Raw genomic sequence first — 25,182 nt, forward strand, 5'->3', positions numbered from 1 at the left:
ATGGACACAGACATATGTACATGCACACACACACACACACACACACACAGACACAGACATACACACACACACAGATACAGACACTCAGAGACAGACACACAGAGACAGACACAGAAACACACATAGACACCCAGAGATACAGACATATACACACAGACAGACCGACACACACACACACACACACACACACACACACACACACACACATACACTCACACACCACAGTGTGACAGGACACTGGTTTATTCACTTGCTAGCTGCTGTCCAGGTTCACACACACACACACACACACACACACACACACACACCACAGTGTGACAGGACATTGGTTTATTCACTTGCTAGCTGCTGTTCAGGTTCACACACACACACACACACTCACACACCACAGTGTGACAGGACACTGGTTTATTCACTTGCTAGCTGCTGTTCAGGTTCATCACTTTTCATAGGTTCTGAGCTGTGCGCAGTGTACACCAGGAGTGTGTGCTCCTAGTGCAGCTCAGGCACACACTCAGGAGTCTTCTCTGGTTGATGCCTTGTAGTAAAGATTCCTGGTGTGTGCACCTTTGTGTGGGGACAGACTCTGCCCCTTGAATTTAATTCTCATAGAACCATCCTAGCTTCTAGCATTATGTCTTTGACAACCTGACAAAAGCAGTTTGAGAAGGAAGTTTACTTTGGTTCAGTTTAAGGTCCAGCCCATTACAGCTGGTTAGTCAAGGCACGAAGAGCTTGAAGCAGCTGGTCATATTATGTCCACAGCTGGGAGAAGAGGGCAGAGCCTGCTGGTGCCCAGCCTGTGGGCTGCCCGCAGTCTGCGGTCCACGCCTATCTTTTCACATGGTCTCCAGCCCAGGGAATGCCTCTGCCCACCTTCTGGGTAGGTCTTCTCATCTCAGTTAACTTAGCTAAGATAATCCCGCATACGCATGGCCAGAGTTTATCCAGTCTATAGTCCCTCCAGGTATGCATGGAAACTTGTTTTTTAGGTGACTGTGGAAACTCTCAGGGTGACAGCCAACACTACCCATCGCACCTACCATACACCATCATGGGTGCTTATGTTTTCTCGTCCTCCTAGGTATCGGATTTTGTTTGGTATTTTACTCTGGAAAGAGAGACGTGGAATATTGTGTTGCTTTTAATTTTCATTTTTCTAATTTTTGTGAACGTTGGTACATTTCTTGTGTGTATTGTACTAGAGATTGAACTTAGGGTTTCTCGCATGGCAGGGAAAGCATTCTACCAGTGAGCTCACCCTGGTCTTCTGCTTTTTAACTTACGGTTTTGGAGATTTGGATGTTTTATTTTGTGTGTTTAAGATACTTCCTTCTAGTTTTTTTTTTTACTTAAAATGTTACTTATGAAGTCTTTTATGTGGGAGTTCTGTAGTCAGAGTTATACAGTTTCCTTTTACCATCCTTGAGTTTTTGCATATGACTTAGAGAGTCTTCTTTGTCCAGCTGTGAAAATATTATCACTGAGTAACTCCAATTTTTATTACATTTTCTCCATTCCACACAGTGGTAACCCACATGGAATCTTGCATGTTTTCTGTGAGACGTTCTTAAATTTTGCCATATTGATATCTAGTATACCGAACTTTGTTTCGTTTTGTTTCACAGAGAGTTTCTCTGTGTAGCCCCGGTTGTCCTAGAACTTGCACTGTAGACCAGGCTGGCCTCAGACTCATGGTAATCTGCCTGCCTTTGCCTCCCAAGTGCTGGGATTAAAGGCGTGTGGCACCGCCCGTCGTGCTTGGCCTTTCCTACTGTTGCTGGCCCTTTATTCGCTTGCCACAGCCTGCATCGTGTTTCCGTTGCTAGATACTTTATAGGTATTGCTTGCCAACCGTGAGCATGTCTGAGGCTGAGAGGGTTAGGCAGATTTTCTCAAGGTTATACCAGTCATGAATGTGAGAACCGAGACGTAACAGTGGGAACCGAGATATAACAGTGGCTATGGTCAGTGCTTACTGTGGTCTCTCCATGCTGGAGACGGGGAGGAGGAACAGAATGTGGGGCAGCCAAGGCAGGAATCTGGGCTCCTAAAGTTGCACCCATTTCTTCCCTGCCCCCAGCCTCCAGGCTGAAACACAGCTTCTTTGTGCTCTCAGAAAATACTCCCTAGAATATTTCACCTCAGTGATGCTGGTCACTTCTTAGCCTAGAAATGCTCCTGTCTGAAGCCTAGACAGCACTTCTGTTTCCCTCAGCTGCACATATTTCCTCTTACGGACAGTGTTAGTGTGCTCACATCAGCGCCTGCATGTGTGCAGCCTGCTCGATGACTACATGCGAACCTTGCTGGAAAGTGTTTGTCCAGATAGCATGTTTGTCTTCAAAAGTTGAGATTACCAGATTTAGTAAATAAAAATACAGCATGAGTAATTAAATATGGAGTTTAAATGACGGTAACTACTTTGATAAAGCAGACATGTATCCCATGTGTATTTGGGTGTACTCCTGAGGGGGCTCATTCTCCCAGAAGGAAGTGGGTCAGGTTCTCCAGACAGTGAGCGCAGTGGCCTTTTTTACATGCTCTCACAAGTGCCACAGGTCCTCCATTTGCCTTCTCCTGGGACTCTCTGGAGGTGTGAGGTGTTGGTGGTGACAGGCTTTTCAGCTGCCATTGTTGTATGGCAATACGCACACACTGGTCACACGAGTCCGGTCTCCATTTAGGCCTCATTTGATACCACACCTGCTCAGTGAGGTTTTTCTGCTAAGAATACACTTTTGGTTTTGAACAGTGTATGTTCAGTACTTGAGGCCTGGCATAAGGCCTGCTCAGGAAGGCCTGAGGGGCATCACCTTCCCTGTCTGGTGCTGTGGAAGCTAGCCAGCCTTCGGAGCGGGAATTGCTCCCTCTGCCCATAACTCTCTGATCATCTTGTGTATTTAGGATTTTCACAGAGTATCTCCCATTTGCTTGAAGTACAAGCACCCCTCTTCCCATGTTTAAAGAACTCTCACAGCAGTGTGTGCACATACAGTGGGAGCGGGTGATTTGTATACGAGTTCCCCCTGGTGGGTCTCTCTGTGTGTCCGGTGATGTACTGACTACAAGCTGATAGGTCACTTTTCTGAAACATAGGTGAACATCAGGACAGCTGTGAGAGGCAGTGGTGAAGGTGGTGGACTAGAAACAAGGCAGAGCAAACCTAATGACACACCGTTGTGTTTTTGCTGATGGACATTTTAGACATCTGCATTTTATCCTCCGTGTTACACCATATTCATTTAACATTTGTAGAAAACTTTTCCTGTACCAGTCTAGGCCTGTTCTTTATTTCCATGTCTTACAACTTGTTTATATATGCCCTTTAAACAATGTGTATGTATAGTGTTGTATATATGAGTGTGTGTACATGTGTGTGGGTGTGCACATGTGTGTGCCTGGCTGTGCTTGTGCCCTGTGCCGTGGTGGTACACATGTTGTGTATAGCTGTGCTTGTGCCCATGTGTGGTGGTGCACATATGTGTGCATGGCTGTGCTTGTGCCCATGTGTGTGGTAGTGTACATGTGTGTGCATGGTTGTGCTTGTGCCTGTGTGTGTGGTAGTGTACGTGTGTGTGAATGGCTGTGCTTGTGTCCGTGTGCCATGGTGGTGTAGAGCTCTTAGTTCAGTGCTTGGTGGATTTCTCTGTTTGCTCTTCATGTTTGTTTGTTTTTCTTTCTTTTTTGAGAGTTTTATATATGAGTACTTTTGTACCCTTTCCCTTCCTTTCTCCTTCCAACTCCGGCTATGGTTCCCTGTTCTTTCTCTAATGCCCTCTTTAATTGATTTTACAGGAATCCATAGTCGAGAAACTTTGGATATTTTAGAGAGACTTTGGATAATTTAGAGAGGTTTTGAACTTTCAACTTTTGGGTGTATTTTAAAGAGTCTGAGCTTTTAAAGTGAATTTTTAAAAACTGATTTTTAAAATTATTTATGTTCTATACTGTGATAGTGTTATTAATATGAGATCTTGGGAACAAACAAGAAAGAAAAGTTTATGGTTTAATAGTGATATGTTTGGGTGTTGAGTTGACAAGGGGACAATTATGTTGGCGAGTTTTATATCAACTTGACACAAGCCAGAGTCACTTGGGAAGGATTCTCAACTGAGAAAACGCCTCAATAAGATTGTCTAAAGGGAAGTCTGTGGGGTATTTTCTTGATTAATGATTGATGTGGGATGGCCCGGACCATTAGGGGCAGTGCTACCCCTGAGTCCGTGGTTTTGATGACATAAGAAAGCAGGCTGGGCATGCAGTGAAGAACAAGCCAGCAAATAGCATCCTCATCTCTGTGTGTCGTGGGTAGGGCTCACCTACCAGACAGAATCTCGTGGGGCACAGGAAGTGCAGCTATAGCTCATTCAGGCATTGGAAATGTGCGTTTTCAGGGTGACACTGGCTGTGACTTACAGTGAGACACGGCATGAAAGTGCACTCTTGTTTGGGAGATGAACGGTGGGGCTGGAGGGGCGGAACCCTGACGCCTGCACTGCAGGCCCTCCTTGCTCTCTCCAGCGTTGGGAGGACCAGCGTTGGGAGGACCAGTATCATTTGTATTTTGAAGTTGCTGTTTCTGATCTCTGAGTTACATATGTTAAAGGGGAAACATCATGATTACACTTGAAATGAAATTATTGCTAAAGGATTTTTGTTTCTATTTTAATTATTTTTTGAATTTGGAGCTGGTCTAGCAAGTGGCTGTTTTCTTCTTACTTCAAGTCTCAGGCCAGCTTGTTCGAGTGTATTGTCAGGGTGCGTGGGAGGCAGTATGTTATGTGCCTGGAAATGAGAGCCAGTAAAGGGTGGGGGTTAGGGAATCAAGAAGAAAGAGAAAACTAAAAGCACCGTTTGGATGATGTTTTTAATGTTCAAAAGCTGTAAAAGTTTCCAGTTGACCCTGACTTGTGGACTGAGAAAACTTGCCAGGTTTGACAGTGTAAATTTTTGGTTTTGTAGGTGGGTGGTCTTGTTGTTTGGATGTTTAAACATCGCTTCCTGTCGGGTTTGAGGCAGTGTGCATGCTCCTTAGCTTAGGCTTCCTGAAACACGCACGTAAGTGGAGTGAGCACGGCTGGTCCCCATGGGAGGGACTAGCATGGGCGCATTGCAGAGATCTTGGATAGCAGGACTCTAGCACACTGCTGTCATTGTAAACGTGAGGTCACAAAAGGAAAGGGGAAAAGTCCTTTAAGTTTTATTTCTTCTCAGCTCTAAGTGGCCAAGACTTGTCAGCTGTGTGTGTGGGCAGGTCTTTGTGGAAGAGTTCTTCACATGTATGTTAAAGCAAAAGAAAATAATCTTGGCTTTCCCCACTTACCTGTTCACGAGGCACATGAGGAAGCTGGACTCGTGTCTTGCAGACTTCCTTGATAAAGACAAGCTCAGCTCTTACTGGGATAAGGCAGATGGATGGTCTTCCACATCTGAACATTCCTGTGTGACCGAGGGCTCCGTCTTCCACATTTTCTTGGGTTCATAAAATGTTGACGGAGTTGGGTGGAGCACAGAGCCTGCCATTTCAGACCACAACTGTGTTCTTCTGCCCCTCCCTCTCCAGGACAGGGAGAGCTTGTTCTTTGAACTGGAGCTGAGGGACTGGAACCCTAGGTGGCTGCTGCAGCCAGGCCTTCCCAGTTCAAAGCAGTGCCTTGCCGCCACCTGCCACGGCCCATTTCAGTGCTGCAAGTTCTGTGGGACGCTGTGCGTTTCTCAGTGTCCCAGTCCTCCTGGTCTCATGTTCTGTTCATGGAAGACTTGCAGATTGTGTCTGCCAAACCTGAGATGGGCTAAGTACCTCTGCATCCATTTCCCTCTTTTGTCTGGTTATTAGCAACAGCCATAGTTATAATTGAGATTAAAGCCACGCTGCCTGGTTGACGGAAGAGGGAGCCAGGGACAGGCAGTGGCTGCATCTTACCTGGAGTCCACTACGAAGAAGACAGTAACAGAAGGGTAAAGTGTTCCTATTGATGATTGATCTATTGGTTGGTTTATGTAGTATTCTACCAATCCTTGAGTCTTCTCTGGGTCCTGCTTAAGTCTTGGCTTGGGTACCGTGAAGTCCAGGTGCCTGGGCATCCTCGCTTAGACGTTCAGATGAGGTGAGATGTTGTCTTTTGGAACTTTCTTTTCTCTCTTGAGACCCACAGGAAAATCACAGTTGTGATTGGCAGTCAGCTTGGCTACCAACCTAGTCAAGAACCACACCTTCAGTGAAAGGAAAGTTGATACAGCTGAAGCAGGGTTAACCCTTTGATTACAGGCACACCCCTTACACACCCCCATTTGGTAGTAGGTGCGTCTGACCCTGTGGTCAGTGGCATCAGTCGACCCAGATCGTGTGGTAGTCCTGGAGACTCATGGGGCAGTTGTGGAGGCGCAGAGGCCAGCATGACACAGCATGGGTGCTTTGAAACTGGGAGGTGGCCTCCATCTAGTGAGGACTGAAGTTTGGATTCCAGTGATAAAGCTTCAGTTACTGCCTTAAATGCCTGGCTGTCCAGGGGCTGTTGTTGTTGAGGTGCGGTTTTACTTTCCCAGGAGCCTTCCTTCCCTTTCATAAGGTTCAGGACTTACTTCCCTGGGGCAGTAAGCCCCAGCTTCCATTCAGAGTAGTACCCAGTCTGTGTAGGAGCTGGCGTTAGGAAGAACTCACTGTCAGCACAAACTCCAGCTGAGAAATGGTCACAGGAGCCTATTGGCTGGTTGGTAGCTGAGCTGTTTGGAAGTGGAACCAGATTTGAAATTTTACTGTCACTTCAAATTTAGTTTCTTAGGTTTTTAAAATTTCAGTTGCCAAATGAACAGTACCAGTGGTGGCATTTCTTGGATGATTTCTTTTGTGGCTGTGCATGGTGTGTATACTTGTCTGTGTGGGTGTGTACATGTATGTTATACATGCATGTGTTTGTGTCTGTGTGTGTCTGTTTATATGTGTGTGTCTGTGTGTGTCTGTGTGTGTGTGCGTGTGCTTACTCATGAAGGCCAGAGGTTGACATGAGGAGTCCTTCCTTGTTCATGCTCCAACCTCTCCGTTTGAAATGCTGTCAGTGGACCCGAAGCTCATTTGACTCAGCCGTGCTGGCTGACCTGTCTCTTGCCTTCTGCTTTCTCTCCCTCACAGCACTAACTTACATGGGTGCCAGAGATCTAAACTCAGGTTCTCATTCAGGCATTTAATCAACCTAGACATTGTTTTGATGGTAAGGTTAAAATGTAGAATTTTATTAGCTTTGAAACCTCTACAGAAGGTTACTAACCTGGAAAGCTGTTCAGCCTGTCTGGCTTCTGAGGCCTGGTCCTTCTGCTTACAGCTCTGTAAACAGTGTTAGCCAAGGGCTAGTTCATGTCTCAGGAACTCACCAGATCTGAGGAGAACCAAAGAAGCATGGGTAGGGTGGAGTGTTGGTTTATTTTGTTTGTAAAGGTGTTTTAACCTAGGGTGGGGGCAGGCTTAGGTAGCGAGTGCTCAGAATTCTGCATGGCTCCCAGAGCAGCTCAGGGCCTCTGTAGCTAGTGACAGTACACAGACAGTACCAAAGAATAAGTCTGCCTAACACTGAGCCAGTTCTGTGAACCAGAACTTGGTGAATGGACCAGATGCACTCTGGGCACATCCTGAATACTGTGGCTTTCCTCTCCTCTCTCCTGTGCCCCTAGAGCAGGATTGTTGGGGTTGGGTCTTTGGGTCCCTTCACCCTCACCCAGAAGCTTGTTCATCTTGCCTGAGTTTGCTAAAATAATCATATGCCAGAGAGGGTGGCCCCATCCCAGCGCACGCTCTTACAGAGTGGGACTGATCCTGGCTTGTCCATGATCTTAACCCCATCTGTGGAGACTCCTGCAGCAACAGCTTCCCTTTCCTTCCCCACAGAGTTTCTTATTCCCCCATGGACTTCTTTATTCTGTCTCCAGTGGCCACTCCTGGTTTGTCAGGACATACAGGTTTCCTAGGGTTAAGTTGTGTCCTGGCAAGGGTGAGGTGAACCCTGTTGTGCAGTGTTGGGATTTGGATCTTCCCAGCTGCATCACGAGGCTATAGGAAATCTTAGTCCTGGGCTGAATGTGCCAGTTCTCACTGGCTTTGGCATACCATGCTCTATCTTCCTAAGAAATTGTGTTAGTTACTAAATTATCAGGATATTTAAAGGAAGTTGCTAGCTCATCAAACTGGATTCATTAAAAAACGTTAGATACTTTTGAAGTTGAATGTGTAGTCTGAAATCTAAGTCTTATACATATAGATATATTATCTCTCTTAAATTAATTTTTTCAGGTATTTCAAATATGTTACTAAAGTTCCTTGTGTTTTAATGTTCAGGTAGAAGTGCACACAGGGCACTGCAAGAGCTACAAAAGTGTTTCAAAAGAAATCACTGTGTTTGGCGACCTTAAAACATAAGCACTTGGTATGTTTTCTGCTAATGAATACCTGCTCAGAAGTAGTCTGTCCTGTGGTATTCTAAAATAGCAGGCCACACGTGGCACAAAGGGCTAGGGAGCCTATCATAAATTGGGCACAGGCGCCACCTAGTGGCCATACTGATGCACTTCACTGGCCAGGATCCCATGGGGCAGCTGTTGAGAGGCACTATCTGCCTTTATTTCCAGAACACAGAAGGCTTGTGTTATGCAATGGTCTTTGTCTGTCACTCAGACACGTGCTGTATTTTAAGCCTCAAGGTTTTGTTACTACATATTCTGAATTTTTTTAAAAAGAAGGATCATTAGGGTTTTTTTTAAAAAATAAATACAGCATAGAGACTTGGATTTTTGTGTTGGAGAAGTATACATTGGCACAGGAAGCTCTTACGCTGCATTCATGCTGGGCTGTGGGTATGTTGCCCATGTTGGTGAGAAGAAGGTATAGCAGCACCTATCCTTTGAGTTCTTAATCTCCTCTTCCCTCTTCTCCTGAAACATTGTGTGCAGATGCACAGAGAGTGTATTTATAGTGTGTTTTGTAGTTGGACCAAAGGAGAGCCTATGCTCACTCCTTCTTGTGCAGTGTGGTGGGCCAGGCTTGCATGGTGAGCTTTCTGCTCATCCTTATTGACACTCCTACCTCCTCCAGCAGATACTAGAGAGCTCTCTTGCCAGGCTCCCTCCACTTAAGGATTGATATGTGCCTGGAACCAACTTAGCATGCATTTATACATGGGGATGCTGCTGTTTAATCCGGAAATGGATTGTAACTGTTCTCTAGTTTCTTCTTTGTTTCACATCCTAAGATGCAATTGGAGCTGGCCTTTGGGGTTAGGAGACCCAGGGAGGCATAAAGACATGGGGTAGGAAAGGGAGAGGACTTAAATGCTGTTCACGTTGGTGTGGGTCCAGTGTAAAGCAGCTGTGTGGGGTTTCCATGAAGAGGACTCACTGGGTTCTAGGCTGGTAGAGTGTGATTGTATTCTGTGGCTGACAGACAGTTTTTTTAGTAGCAGAAAGACAGGAAGGAGCCTTTGCCAACTTTCACGGAGTCTCCAATTCTGTTGTCGCTCACAAGGTGGTCTTTGAAAACGTTTTCTCATGATATAAGCTTTAAAATTTTCTTGGTAAATGCGTCTGAACAGAAACCCTGTGTTTCCTTTTTTGCACCTCAGACTGATTCTCTCAAAGGTGCTGAGACACTTCCGTACTTTCCTGTCAACTTTCACAGGCGATTCATATTAATGGGTTATCATTTGGGGCAGAGTAGGTTCAGACATAACTGAAAAAGTGAGACACACACACACACACACGCGTGCGTGCACACACACACACTCACGCTACAGTTCTTACTGTACTTTGTGTACAGCCCCAGGGGAGAGAGCTTCCATGAGATCTGAAGCAGATACTCTGACTCAGGACTGGGCAGAACTCAAGAAGCTGGCTTTTAATTTGTGAGCCAGCTAGTTTTTAAAAATGTCAAGTTGACTAAAGTTAGAGTCATCTGATAGGAGGTAATCTCAGTTTTGAAAATGCCTCTGTACGTCTAGAAGCCTGTTTGGCATTTTCTAAACTAGTGCTTGATGGGAGAAGACCCAGCTCATTGTGGGTGAGGCCACCCCTGGGCTGGTGTCCTGGGTTCTGTAAGAAAGCAGGCTGAGCAAGCCAGAGGGAGCAAACCAGGAAGCAGCATCCCTCCATGGCCTGTGCATCAGCTCCTGCCTCCAGGTTCCTGCCCTGCGTGAGTTCCTCCCCTAGCAGCTTTTGATGATGCTAAACTGTTGTGTGGATGTGTGAGCCAAGCCCTCTCCTCCCCAGGTTGCTTTTGGTCAAGGTGTTTCATAACAGCAGTAGTGGCCCTAAGTAAGACGTACTGCATGGGAGAGCTGGGCTTGGCCTTTGGGAGTTCAGGGAGGTTGTGGCTTCCATTCTCAGGGCTGCTGTGAGTGTCCTCCATATGAGTGTGTGTGTGTGTGTGTCTGTCTGTCTGTCTGTGTGTATTTACAGCCTCCTCCCTTCCCCCAACATATGGATTTCTTAGAGCAGCTCATAGGCTATAAATAGTCCAAGAGCTGCAGTATCCTGATGGAAAGGCCAAGGACTGGGGCGTTGCTCAGCCTTTGAGACCCAGCCGTCCCAGTGAGGTGCTGGAGTCCCAGACAGGCCCTGAGAGTGGCCGGCCGGTTGTAAGGCTGTGTTGGAATCCCGAAGAAGCAGGTTCTTGCACCAGGAATGGCTGAGGTAAGAGGACGGAGCGAGGGCAGGCAGAGGAGACTGCAGCCTTCTGTCTTCCACATCCGTTATGTCTAAGCAGCCATTACAAGCTGAGGTCTAGGTTGTGGGTAGATCTTCTGGCCTCAGATGATCCAGATTTAGGGGACTTCTCCCACCTCAAATAGTCCGACCCGAACTATCCCTCACAGGTGTACACAGCTGCTTAGGCTTCAGTTAATCCAGATGTGGTCAAGTTGACAGCAAAGATTAGCCACCGCAGTGCACAGTCTCCCTCTAGCTTCGGTACACAGTAGATAGATTTTCTCTCCTGCCTCGTGCAAGCAAGTACTTGCTGGCATTTCTGGCTGAAAGGCTTGGTGCTTGAGGAACAGTTGTCCCTGGTGTGGGATGTAGTTCTCTTGAGCTATATTGTCCTGGTGGTTGTGTGTTGCTGTCAATATCAGTTCTCCTTTCCTGTCCTTCCTTGTCCCCTGGTCTTCTGGGGGCAATCTATGCTCTTTGTGTGCTGAGAAACTCCTGGTTTTAGCTTCAGGGGACAAAGATGAGACCCTGTTCTTACTGCTGCAGGTCAGCATCTGTGCGTGGAGTTGCTGGCGGCCCAGGTCTGCTCTCATGGGACCTTTCCACTAGACTTTCAGTCATTGCTGCCTCAGTTGTCTCAGATGTGCTTCTTAGTGCTGTGGAGAGCATCTGGCCATGGATGTAGGTGCTTGGCGGGTTCCTGGTAGCCACGGAGCCAGTCCAAGGCACATTTTTGCCATAACATCTGGTTGGGTGCTGCTTGTTTGAGGATCTAGTGCCAGAACTATCTATGAGCCCAGCTTCCCTTTTCCTCAGGGTGGCAGGAGACCAACCAGGCTGCTTTTGTTCCTTGTTCTCTCAGTGAGCGACAGGGCACGCAGGGAGGACACTAGCCCGCTGTGTGGACGGAGACTGCCTGTTCTGCGAGGATCACTGTCAGACAGCTCATGTGTTGCAGCTGCTGCCCAGCATAGCACCATCCCCAACAGAGTGACTTGTCACCAGCATAGCACCATCCCCAACAGAGTGACTTGTCATTCTTCAGATTCAGTGTGGGAGCCTCTGTGTCTGTTTTTGAGGGGATGGCTTAGTCAGTACAGTGCCTGTGGTGCAAGCCAGAGGGCCTGAGTGCAGTCCCCAGAACCTACATAAAAATCTGGGTGTGGTAGTGTGCACCTGCCATCCCAGCTCTGGAGATGAAGAGAGAGGCAGGCATCTGGGGCTTGCTGGCCAGCCCCTCTAGCCTGGCTGGGAGTTCCAGGTCAGTGAGGCCTTGACAGAGCAGGAGGACAGTTGAGGAGCAACACCTGAGATTTCCTTCAGCATGGACATGCACACTCCCAAACATGCACACATGCACACAGGCATGCACATGCGCACTCCCAAACATGCACACATGCACACAGGCATGCACATGCACACTCCCAAACATGCACACATGCACACAGATATGCACATGCATACCCCCAAACATGCATACACATACATAGAGTCATGCATATGCCTTTTTGCCCCTCCCCCAAATAAAAAGTCAAGCATAGTAAATGGTATCATGGTGTCTGTGGGTCAGAGAAACCCAAGTCTTCCTGCAAAAGTTGTCAGGCTAATGCCTTGTCTGTGCCTGCTGCAACTCATGGTGAGGGATGCCCCCTAACCCCCTGCCACTTTTCTGTCGCCTCTGAACATAGCTTTCTTGGCTCCGTTTATTTTCCCACCTTGGCTCAGAGCTCCCTAGTCATGGCTCAAGACTTTCCAGTGAAACCCAGGGATCCTCCTGTTTCCCAGTTCTACCTTGGGATTACAAAAGTGTCACAAATGTCTGGCTTTCTTACATGCCTTCAGAAAAATCAGAACTCTCAACCTCATGACTGTCAGCAAGCACTTTACTGACTGGCTGTCTCTCCAACCCCATGTTTGTTTGTTTGTTTGTTTGTTTGTTTTTAAAGAGAAAACAATCCAACTCTAGGTCACTGGCCCAGAAGGCTGTCTGTGGGGTGGATCACACTCAGTGCCTTTGTGTTTAGCAGATGACCTCAGTGTGTTGTGTGTCCAGGAGGACTGGCCTTCAGACAGTGATTACCTGCAGGATGTTCCTTCTGCAGGAGCCGACAGGGTCTCCTCACAGGACTTGCAGAGCCCCAGGCCTGCTGTGGGTGTGCTCCTGCTTATGTGCCATTGCTTTGGAGAGTGGGTGCCTGCTGTGAAGTGGCCTTTTGACTACACCCTCCTGTCTGTGGCCTCTACAGAGGAATGTGCAGTCCATCCTTCCTGGATGATGGCTGAACTTGCTCCCAAAAGACACATTCTGGGATGCTGTTGTCCATGTACCAGCTACTTTTCTATTGCTGCCATAAAACACCGTGACCACTGCAGCTATGTAGAAGGAAACATTGATTTTGGACTTTTAGAGTTGCATCTCCAGCACAGTTGGGTAGTGTGGCAGTGAGCCCCAGGCATGGCCACAAGCTGAGAGCCATAGCTGGAACCACAAGCAGGGACAGAGGGGACACACTGGAAGGGAGACCTTTTGAAATTTTAAAACCTGTTCCTAAGGACGCTCCTCCAACATGGACACATCTCTTCCAACAAGACCACACCTCCTAATCCTTCCCAAATGGTTCTACAATCTAGGGACCAAGTACTGAGACATAGGAGCCTATGGGGACCTTGGAGGTGACCTTGTAAGTGTCATGGCTGTCAGGGAAATGATCCTTGAGGTGAAGGATGAAAGTTGGGTCACTACTTGAGCAGGTGCTGGGTCAGAACTTCCAGAGACTGATGTTGAAGTTTTTTTTCTTTGTCTCCAACATTTAAGTACAATAAAACTCTGGGCAGAGTGTTCGACAACAGTAAAGCTTGGGGAAGGTCACAGAGGGACTCCTTTGCAAAGGGGTAGAGCACTGGCCACCTTTATAAGAAGAATGAACTTTATTTACTGACCACAGTGCTCAGAGCAAAGGCCTAAGGAGGATTTGTAATAAGCATAAAGATAGTCTCCTGGTGGAGAATACAAAGTACATGGGGCCTCTCTCATAAGGATGGGTTCTCGTCACTGAGAGGCTAAGCCTGGGTTAGGGCTCAGGATAACAGTGCTTAGGATATTGGGGGATTCAGGAAGGCTGGCTCCATAGAATAGCAAAAGGTCATCAGGCTGTCAGATAACATCCACTCCAGCTGTCCAGGTGACCGGGTGCCAGCAATTTTCTCCCCCTGAAGAAAGAAGCTTATGTGTTTAGCAGTCCTGGTCTTCTAATACTGTCTCAAAGCTGGGCCTCTCTCAAGGGCCTCTCACTCAAACCACAACAACCTCTATTGTCTAAAGTCCCCCAGCTCAGAATCCTCAGTCACCTCTTCAGTGCTAGGATTCTGAAACTACCACCTTCTTGGGACATAGTTCTTTGAGGCACAGGAACCAAGTTCTGGAGAGGGATCGGCTGTTTTGGTAGTTTGAGAGACAGCCTTCTCATGTGAGGTGGGACAAGTACTTCCTGGTGGGAGAAGGAAGTTTAAAGGTCTGTTCTTACAGAACTTCTAAAGGAGAAACTCAGGTAATTGTAGTGGTTGAGCAGGGCCAGAGCCCTGGGCAGATGGGCAGCACCTGCTCTTGAAACCTGTGACTGCACTAAGTTCTAGGTGTGAACACAGGAGGGATTGGGAGAGTTAAAACAGAGAACAACAAACCAGACCAAACCAAATGCCAACCATCCAAAATCAAAAAAGTCCCACCCAAAACAACAACAGAAAACCAAAAGGCTAGCCTGGTTTATAGAGCTAGTTTCGGGACATCCAGGGCCTCACAGAGAAAACCAATTTTGAAAAAAACCAAAAAAACCCAAAACCCCCAGAGAAGGTAAAAGGAACTGACCTGCCAGGGGATAGCTTACTTCTCTACACGTCTTCCTCTTTACTCTGTTGTAGATAACTTTTAACAAATGTGCATTTTCAGAGAATAAAAGGACCAGGCCCTCAATGACCTTCAGAACCAAGGGCAGGGGCTGCATACCATTAGCCCCAGACAGTGTAGAGGTCTGGTAGGAGGGCAGAGTGTCTGCTGTCTTCGTCAGACCACCGTGATTTCAGGAAAAGGGCTGAGTGGTGTATCTGTGAGTCTCCCGTCTAAGCTGAGCCTTGTTCTTGAAGTGAGAAAAGCCTGCTGACACTCAGGACTTGATATATTGTGAAAACGGCCCCTTCCTGACTGTGGGCGGGGCCCTCCAGTCCACTACACTGATTGACAGATTGGATTTTCTTTTTTAGTTCCCCGTTGTGGTTTTGTCCACATTATTTTTAGTCGTTCATCATGCTGTTTTCATCTTCACGTTGTTCCCAGAACTAGATACATCTGTCCTATGAAGACCTCTATGGCGTTCATGCTGGTTTTACGCGTTTTTGCAAAGTTGACAAAGCTGTTTTTACTGCAGAACTCACTTTGAACAACACATGGGGTGCGTGAAGGGTCCTGAATGGTCCTTTGTGAAGGAAGAGACTACTCGTGTTGTATCTGTGGTGGGATCATTTCTGATGCAGCGGTGACCATTGAGGGAGTCACACAGTGTACTTCTGGATTTCTTAATGAACACGGTATATGTTTATAACATGCCCTAGTGTACCTTGATGTTTATGGTTATGAGAATACTTATATACATATATTTTCATGACTTGGATTGTTGTAAAAAGAGGTCTTTGATGTGTTCTGTCACGTTTTTATATGTCTTACAAAAAATCCTCCTGTAAGAGTGTAAATAAATGTCTTTTTTTAAGTCTCAACTTCTCTCTCACTCTCTCTCCCTCCCTCCCCCCACCCCTCTCTCTCTCTCTCTCTGTGTGTGTGTGTGTGTGTGTGTGTGTGCGCACGCACATACAGCCTCTGCACGTGCTGTGTAGTTCCCGTGTGGAGGCCAGAGGACGGCCGTGTGGAGCCGGCTTTCCCCTGCCACACGTTTCTGGGGAGTGAACTCAGAGCGCCGTGCTCTCCTTGGAGCTCCTTGACCCAACGATGAGCATCTCATTGGCCCTCAGCAGTTTGTAATTTTAACCCAGAATGAAAAGCTTGAAGATTCTGATGTTTCAGAATTTTAAGCTGTTTGGAGTTTATACCGTAGCGATTCTGATTTGTTGGTTTCACTGTTTGAGGTCATGGTGATTGGGGTTGTGTCCTGTGGGCTGGTGGCCCAAACGCCTTTCATTTGACCTGAACCTCAGGGCAGGTGTCTAGTGCCGTCCTTGGAGTCTAGGGTCATTCACATGGCACACACTTCAGCTTTCCATCTCTCCTCTCGGTATTGCTATTTTTCCTTCTGTAGTTTTCCCCTGCCAGTTTCCAGGCTTGTGCCTTCTGTGAGCTGCCAGTGGAGGATTTGGCCTTTGTTCCTTGCTGTGGTCATGGATGGGTGAGGCTGTGGAGCCCTGTGTGGATAGGCGCTGTGTGGGTGGGTGAGGCCCTGTGTGGGTGGGTGAGGCCCTGTATGGGTGGGTGAGGCACTGTGTGGGTGGGTGAGGCACTGTGTGGGTGGGTGAGGCACTGTGTGGGTGGGTGAGGAAATGGGGCCCTGTGTGTATGGTGTGGCATTTTGTCATTCTCTCCTCTTTTGTGCAGTTCCACAAATGTGTATCTTAGCTGACCTTATTGAGTCAGCCACATTGTCCTTGACCCCAAGACTGGAGCACCTGCTTGTCCAGGCCTCTTCTTATCTCCTGAATGTTCAGTTTAGAAGCCTCCCACGAGGGAAGTCACACCATACATAGACTTTTATAGTACACTGCCAAACCCAGGGTATAGTACTTAAAAACTACCTCAGGAAGAATACCAGGAATGTGCATGGGATGGTTTGCTCTCTCAGCAAAATCAGTTGCTGATTATGTTTTTATCCGTGCCGACGAGTCTGTTAGCCACTAGCCCCCAGCACTCGAACAATTCAAGTCCTTGGCTGTTTGGAGAATTTGGCAAGACAAGTCTGTATATGCATCAAGGACTCAGTACACAAATGTACCGAGTAACCCACTTAGGGACCTCTGTGTGTTCTGTTGTCATGGAGAATACTCAAGAGGCACAGATGTATCTGCAACCTGGTGGCACTGAGGTGACTAGGGTGGCCATGCTCCACCTGCTTGGGGATCCATGGTTTTCAAACCCTGGATGTCTCATGCACCCTGAGCTCCAGAGTGGATCCTGCTCTCTGCTGCTCCTGTGTTTGAGCTGAGAATCTGGGGTTTGACAAACCATGCGTGTGCATGTGGGGGCACGTGCACATGCACACACATGTACACACACACACACACACACACACACACACACACGTTTCTCCTCTGTCATCCTGTGGGTGGAAGAAGGTTAGTCACTCAGGACTTGGGGTGTGGAGCCAAACTCCTGAAACTGAACAGTAAACTATTCAGAAGTGTTTGGTTACACAAAGAAAATGTCACTCATGGTGTATGCCTCAGATGGTGAAATACTAAATAGTCAGGTTCTTGGTTTTTCCCTGGAAGGAGAGAACTGAAATCAGTACTCTGAACCATTCTGGTTCCCACTTCTGCTGTGGTAAAATGCCCCATGGAAGTCAACTTAGAGGGGAAAGCTTTTGTTTGCAGAAAGCTGCTATTTAGTTCAGGCATCACAATGTAAGGATATTTTCATGGTCCTGTTTCCAAAGCCCCTACTGAGGAGCCATGGTTCTGGGGCTCCTGTGGAGAGCTGTGGTTTCTTATCTGTCATGAGTATCAGCTTCCTCCCAGTAGAGTGTGAGTCTTTCCCATCCCCTCTAAGAAGCCTGGTTCAACCCCTTCATGTTCCTTTTCTTTTTTTCTTGTTTTCCCAAAGTCTAGTGGTATCTACATTCAGGATTATGGCCATGGTGTCTGCAGTGTGGTTTCTGGGCCACTCTAGCATGGGCTCAGAACAGGCAGGGTACCCCTGTCTCTCAGAAGTCTTCAGCCAGCTTTTTGGAGCTAACCAGAGTGAGATTGTGGCTGTCCCACCCCCATCTTACCAACGTGTAGCTCTGCTGACCTCCATGTTCTGGCTCAGTTGTTGGGAGAATGCCCGCCCGCTCACCCACCCCCACCCCCATCTCTGTGGATAGGAGTGTGTACTCTGTTCCTTCTCTTTGGGACCACTACCTTCTGTGACACCTGCTTTCTTGCCCTGACAAAGAGTCCTTTGAGATAGTTTTTATGACAAAGTTACCACGTCATGTCTCTGAAAATACAGAGAGAACGTTTTAAAAGAACCGAGTACATACCTGCATCCTGGCTGATCCACCTGACATCTCAGTGTGCTCTAAGGGTTAGGGCTGTGAGCTGAAGACCACTGCGGTCTCGTTGGTGGTAAAGAGCCTTGTGTTCTCTAGTGAGGACATGGACGTTTTCAGGGCACTTCTTGAAGATTCAGACCCAGGTGTGAATAAACCTAGGACACCAGTACATATTTAAAGGAAATGTTGCTAGCCATGTCCTGTTCACCTGCAGTACTGACAACAGAGCCTAGTCCTTACCATGGTGGTTGAAAGCCAGCATGTTGTCCTTTCTAGGCAGGGGGCTGTGTGTGGAACCCTCAGGCTACCTGTACTGCCAGTGTACTGAGCTCCCCAGGAGCAGTGGGAGCCCAAGCTTAGAGCTGCACCCAGGATTCGCTCACCTGTCTGGTGACCATAGGTGACACTGTAGAGATAGAGTAACAGAGCCTGTGTGCACACAGGCCTTTGAAGGGGACTTAATATCAAGATTTTAGAGTTGAAAATTGGCCTTCTACCATATCTTCTGAAGAATAGCAGGTAGATCATAATTCAAGGCAGTGTACCGTATAGACCATGACATGTTTCAAGGCACAGGCCAAGAAGATTCTGTATTTTTCCACCACCTGGCCCCTCTTACCCCCTCCCCTCGTAAAACATGCTATAAAAAAGCATTTCATGTTCAAAAAAAATTAAAAAAAAAGAAGGTAAAAAAAAATAAAAAAAAGAAAATTGGCCTTCACGATGAGGAGTCAGGAGGTTAAGCCAGTTACTCTGTAGCCGCAGTGTATGAAGTTGGCACTGGGGTTCTGGAAACTTTCTCTCCTGTGCAGAGTACCATGTGGTTACAGTGAGGCTCCTTTCCTAACTTCTTTTGAAGGTATTCCTGTTACTTGTGCATGTGTCTGAAGTGCACAAATGCTACAGGATGCACGTAGAGATAGAGGCTGACTTGTAGGCATCAGCGTCCTTCTAAACCGTGTGGGCCTGGGCTTCTCCCTGCTTACTGTGTGGAATTTGGGATCAGACTCTGTCTTCAGGCTTGGCATGGCAGCAAGTAGCAAGTGTCTTTACCCAGTGAGCCCTCTTACCAGCCCTCAATTTATAATTATAACTGGTCACCTTCTCTTTAATCAATAGTGGTGTGTAGCTACATGTAACAAGATAGTCTGATTTCTTTGCCCATCTTTAGGTCATTTTAGTTGATTGAAAACTGACAGCCTGTCTGGTAGAGTATTTATTACCACTCTCTGGTTCATTCCTGACAGATCTGTTGAGAGTAAACCCAACCCCAGGACATCCTTCCTAAAGATGCATGCCCTGGTCCTGAGATGAGGCAGGCACTCCCTCCTAGTGTTCCTCTAGCCCCTCCACACCACCCCACCCCCCAGCCTCACCACCTCCTGAGGGTTAACGTCCCTTTTACATTTTCCATCCTGCAGGGGGCCAGCCACGCCTTTGCTGCTCTTCTGGAGAAGAGGCACCCACCATGCTCTCCAACGGAGACCAGAATCACAAACTTGGAAATAACCTGCCAGAGAGAGACATCAGCGAGTCCAAGGTGGGGATGGCCACGCCGTCTGTGTCCATACTTGAAAACAGCAGCAGAGAGACCACCAAGGGGCCCGAGCAGCATAGATACTCTCTTGACTTAAAGATGCCAGCATTTCACCCCAAGCAGGAGGTGTCCAGCACTACTGACCGGGTAGATTTCCCTTCGAGCATGGAAATAAGTAGCCCGCAGCACCCCCTGGACAGCCAGGCTGGGCATTCTAAAGACAAGCTGTCTGATTTGTACAAGGAGCTCTGTGGGGTAGGAAAGCGGGCATCCGCCCCTGACCTGGTCCCACTGGACTTGAGCATGAAGTCGAGCCGACGTGACCCCAGCAGTAAGGAAGCATGCTCCCTGCAGGAGGCCCTGGTCATTCACCCGTGTCCTTACTGTAACCACAAGACCTACTACCCTGAGGTCCTGTGGATGCACAAGCGCATCTGGCACAGGGTCAGCTGCAACTCTGTAGCACCTCCGTGGACTCAGCCCAGTGGCCACAAGAGCATTCGCAGCAACCTGGTTTTCCTCCCTCGCAGTGGGCGCACAGGCCCTCCGCCTGCGCTTGGGGGCAAGGAGTGCCAGCCCCTGCTCCTTTCTCGCTTCACCCGCACCCAGGTTCCAGGTGGGGTACCAGGATCAAAGGGCAGCTCCTCTCCCCTTGGGGTGACCACAAAAGCCGCTAGCATGCCTAAGAATAAGGAGAGCCATTCTGGGGGCCCCTGTGCTCTGTGGGCCTCTGGCCCCGAGGGATATCGACAGACCAGAGCTGGCCAAGGCCAGGAACCGCCCAGTGCTGCAGTGCAGGGACCCCTGGCCAAACCCAAACCGGAGGCCAGCTCCAGGTTGGCACCTTCCCCAGGCAGTGGGGGCCTCAGCAGAAGTGCCACCCCCACACCTTCAGTTATAACCCGTGTTGGTGCCCAGCCCTCAGCCAGTAGCAAACCAGTGGAGAAACTCGGGGTCTCGGCAGTGGGGACTGGCTTTCCCCCTCCGAATAAGCACAGTGCCCCAGACTCTCTGAAAGCCAAATTCAGCCCTCAGCCTCAGGGTCAGCCTCCCTCGAAAGGCGAAGGAGGCTCTCCTCTACCTCCCCGAGAACCCCCTGTGAAGGTGGCCCAGGAGCTGAGAACACTAGCCGCCTGTGCCGTGGGGTCCAGAGGGGATACGGCCTTGCAGGCCCCACCTGGTGCGCCTCCTACCTTACACTCCACCAAGCAGGAGCCGGCAGCTGAGGGGCAGGAGAAACGCCTGGACATCCTCAGTATCTTTAAGACGTACATTCCAAAGGACTTCACCACACTCTACCAGGGCTGGGGTGTCAGCAACCCTGGGCCTGAGCACAGAGGTAAGAAGGGTGGGCTCCCTCCTCCCTGGCTGCTCTGAAGGTCCTGGTATGCTTACCTTCTTGCCTGAGCCTTCAGGGCAGACACCAGCAAGTTGCTGCCTCTTCTTGACCTGGCTACCCTAGATCTCAACAAGTCTCCTTCTCCAGATACTGTGTGTGTGGGTCAGCAGTCTTTGACTGTCCCCTTCCTGTGGCTGGTAAATGAGAAACTCACTTGTTTGCTCTGTTGTGCAACTTGACAGAAGCAGACAGACCTAACCACACAACATGTCACATATACATCATTGGTGCACACACTCACTGCGCTTGGCCATTGAAGGGACTAGTAAGCCTTCCATTTGTATACAGAGCATACAAGAGGTGCATAAGCAATACCTGCAGGCCGGGTCTTGCAGGAAATGGATGTATGTATAAAGAACCGAGGTTGAGCTGTCCTCTGATTCCTTAAGCAATACTTAATGGTGTTTCCACCCCTCCTGTGTCATTCTTCACAGCTAACAGCAGTACTGGTCAAATCTCCCGTGTGCTTGGCCCAGTTGTGTTTTGGATTTTAGATCCTTTGAGATTTTGGGATAGTTACCTCTATATAGTCTTTTAAGAATCTAGCCCAAATCTAAAGACAACATTGATTTATGTGTCACAGGAACCTTCCCCAGGCAGTTTGGAGGAGGAAGTGGGGGGCAGTGATGTTAGTAATTTGTTCAGGCACTGCTGAGAAGCATGAGGTTTTAAGGTTTGGAACATTTCACACGGATGTTCGGAGTTTCAGCAGCCAGTAGCATTCACGAGAACTTCCCAATAGATTTCTCCCTGCCAGTTGGATATGTCTTGGCTACAGTAATCCTGTACCACAGTCCTGTTCTTGAATGTAAGGGAAGGCTGCTTTCACTTAACGTGTATAACATGGGGAAATGCAGACAGCCAGTTAAGATAAAGTCATGACGATTGTAAATTCAAGGACAATCTTAGTATATAAGCAGGAACCCACATCAAAAAACAAAACGAAACAAAAAACCACACAAAACATCCAAAAAACAAAACAAAACAAAACAAAACAAAACAAACAAAAAACCAAATCACTCTACTCTCTGCTTTTCCTTTGGTCCCAGCCCTCCTGAGTAGGTGTGTTGGTCACAGAGGAATGGCTTCATTACTCTGAAGCAGCTGTCTTTGGAATCCAGTGCCTCAGATGTAGGGCATTGGGAAGACTGTTAGATACATGTACTGCAGGGCTGTGGGACCCCAGTTAGTAACAGCGCTCTGACTGTGGGTGTTGGGGAGCCTGCTGGTTCTTACTTGATTTGGGGGTGTATCTTTGGCTGGCGAGGTTCCCCTTTTCCTTTCTCAGTTTTGGCTGTGTGAATGGTTCTTGGGCCCTGCAGCCCTGTGCTGTTGTAGATTTTCTCTGTCATGTGAAGTGGCAAAACGGCTAGCTGTGGGCAGGAAGCTGTTCTCCATTCTTCTGGAGAAGAACCTTGTGGAACCCACAGTAGGAAACCACTTGTTAGGCCAGCTTGTCCTTGGCAGCTCTTCTGGGTTGGCCTGGCCTCTGGCAGCTGACTTGGATGTTCACACCATGTTTCAGTGACTGACCCAGACAGTAACTATTTGAACTAGTTACCTACCTACTGGTGGCCTCTGTCATATGTATGGCTCTTGACCTGCCAGTGTGTACCTCGGTGAGCTAGGCAGCCAATGGTCCCATACACAGGCTGCTGTGAAATCTGAGTTACTCAAGGGAAATATCTTCTATTTGAATGGAAGAGTACCACGTGAGCAGACGGCTTCAGCTTGTTTTCCTAGAACCTTAGGTTGTGAAGACAAACTCTCCACAGTAGGAAATGGCTTGCTTTGAAAGCCCCACTCCTCCACCTCTTGTGGCCCATGCTGCTCTGTGTGTCTGGGCAGGAGCTGCTGATTTTGGATGGTCTGAATGATGCTTTCGGAGGGTGGGCTGCAGAGCCTCTCCTTTTCCAGCAGAGCATAGAAGAGTAACTGTTGTTGCCCTAGGGGCCTGGACCCAGCTTGTCAGAACAACCCCCCCTGCATTCACTGGCTTGCTACAGAGTGACCACAGTGTCTGGAAACACGGCTGTGACAGAAGTGCTTTGTTAATTCAGTAGTAATAAAAAGTCACTGTGTCTCCAGTCTGACCTGCTTGTATTGCATGATAATATGGGCTTCAGACAGGGAAAAGAGATCAATCTAGATAAAATAATATGAAAGTACTTCCTTATTGGAACTTAAAAATATCATCTACACTAAGGATATGGCAGCCACGAATGTCTCATTTTTGGAGTAACCTTCCGGCCTTGTGTTCCTCCTTACATATCACTCCACAAGGCAACGAGAAACATTGCCAGGCTGCATGTGTCTCTCTGCCTGGCCAGGGCTGTTTTCTCACAGTGGACACTGCTGTCTCCTACAGCCTGTGGTTCTAGGGAAGCAGGTTGCAACTGTTTGCTCCCAAGGTAATCTGTTCAAATGGAAGATAGTTTTGAGTAACTCAGAGTTGTACAGCAGCTTGGGTGTGGTAGCATTGCCTGCAGTAAGCAAGAGTCCTTTCTTAAAATAGTCACGTGAACGTGCTGGTAGATGTGTGCACTGTGTGTATTAGTGTGTGTGTGTTAGTGTGTGTATGTGTGTTAGTGTGTGGGGCTGTGTGTGTTAGTGTGTGGGGGGCTGTTTGTGATAGTGTGTGGGGGGCTGTGTGTGTTAGTGTGTTTGGGATGTTCGTGTTAGTGTGTGTGGGATGCGTGTGTTAGTGGGGGGACTATGTATATGTGTGTGGGGCTGCATGTGTGTGTTAGTGTGTGTGCAACTGGGCTAGTGGGCGTGCGTGTGTGCATGCGAGTGTGTGTGTGTGTTGGGCTGCGTGTGCTAGTTCAGTGAATGCATCCCAGTGCTCGGGTAGAACATGGACAGCAGTGGGAAGATTGATAGTGTCTGAAGTAGGCTGTGGCAGGGCAGCTGTCGGCCCTGTTGGGGTCATCACTCGGTGTCTCTGTGTGTGGTTGAATGAAGTGTTGTGATGCCCTGAAGTATACCCAGGAACATTCTAGAAGGGATGTAAGCAGAAGGTTCTTAGGTGTTGAGTTCGGTAGAACACGAAGGGGACAAGATCACTTGAGTAGTCCTAGAAAGAAGCATGGTTCCTCACAGGCTCCCTGTAAGTCAGTCACTTGGCTGAGGTGCACGCGGGACACTAACCTGCAGAGTCCAGGGGAGCTAACTGGCAGCTGAGCTCCGCTGCCCAGGATTCCCTGTGCTCTGAAGTGCCTGGCTTTGTCTGTGGCGTGTGGACCACACACACTCTCTCTGCAGTTGCCCTTGCTGCCTTGCGGATTGCTTTTCCATTGTTTGCCGAGTGCAGTCTGACACAGTTTTACTTTTCTTTCCTGTATTTGTAGGGTCACATGTAGAAAATTATTGTTCCAGTCAAGAGTTAGAGAAAAAGGACAGGTGACATGTGCTGCTCACTCAGGGCCTGTGGCCCTTCCCACGGGTCACCCTCCCCTTCCATCATGAGCGCTGATTTGTTAGGATCAGTCAGTGGCTTCATAGTGTTCCCGAGTAAGTCTACAGGGAACACAGTGCATGAGTCTGCAGGTCTCTGCGCAGACTCATTTCCCTCACCTGCACAGTCAGGAATGGGATGTGGTGTCTGTCGAGCTCAGGGATCCAGGGGACAGTCCTGAAGGTATGCTGAAGGTGTGCTGGTGTCCATCTGTTTGCCTTGAAGTGTCACCTGTCAGATGGTAGTGATGTAAGCAGACAGGTAAAGGAAAACATGGGAAAGAACCGTGGCCACAAAGAAAGAGACCTTCTCTCGTTCCAGTTTCCCGCTCCTGCTCTATTGAGTTGCTGAGAAGACACACATTCTGGAGCAGGGTTCCTTGCAGTAGGAATTACAGGAAGGGGCAGGGGACCCAGGATAGTTGAGGTCCTCTATAGGTCTTTCCTGCCAAAGCCACATGATGCTCTTGGCTCTGAGGGAAGCCCGGGGCCAGGCTAGGGCAGAAAGGTGCCTGCTGCTCTGTCCTGCCTTGCCTTGTCCAACAGTGGGGGCTTGCTGCTGCTTGCTGTCATCCAAGGGTTCTGTGTCTTTCCTGTGCTAGAGGCAGATATGGGGTGAGTGTTGTTCGCTGCTCTGCATCTGTCTACTGGGATGCTGTTGTGAGCACAGTGGGCTCTGGTCCTAGTCACTTCCTGCTATCTCAAGACCATCTGTGTGACACTGATGTCACTCTCATTTGTTTGCTACACTGCTTGACAGAGCCAGGTGACATCTGGGTGGTGTACACAGTCCAGCAGTGACACCCGGCCCTGTCTTGTCTCTGGGGCATTTGTTTAACTCACTGTAATTT

The 25,182-nt window shown here is 48.3% G+C and overlaps 1 protein-coding gene across 5 annotated transcripts in view; it reads left to right on the forward strand.

The window, feature by feature from the left end:
* Positions 1-25,182, forward strand: part of Znf516 (zinc finger protein 516) — a 90,107-nt gene that overhangs the window by 53,630 nt on the left and 11,295 nt on the right. For all 5 annotated transcript variants that reach the window (XM_028768966.1, XM_028768967.1, XM_028768968.1 and 2 more), the window contains exon 3: positions 19,361-20,815. In XM_028768966.1, the coding sequence (XP_028624799.1) occupies positions 19,361-20,815 (1,455 nt within the window). The remainder of the gene's footprint in view (positions 1-19,360; positions 20,816-25,182) is intronic.

Source organism: Grammomys surdaster, unplaced genomic scaffold (genome assembly GCF_004785775.1).
Source record: "Grammomys surdaster isolate TR1022 unplaced genomic scaffold, NIH_TR_1.0 189, whole genome shotgun sequence".
NCBI lineage: Eukaryota > Metazoa > Chordata > Mammalia > Rodentia > Muridae > Grammomys > Grammomys surdaster.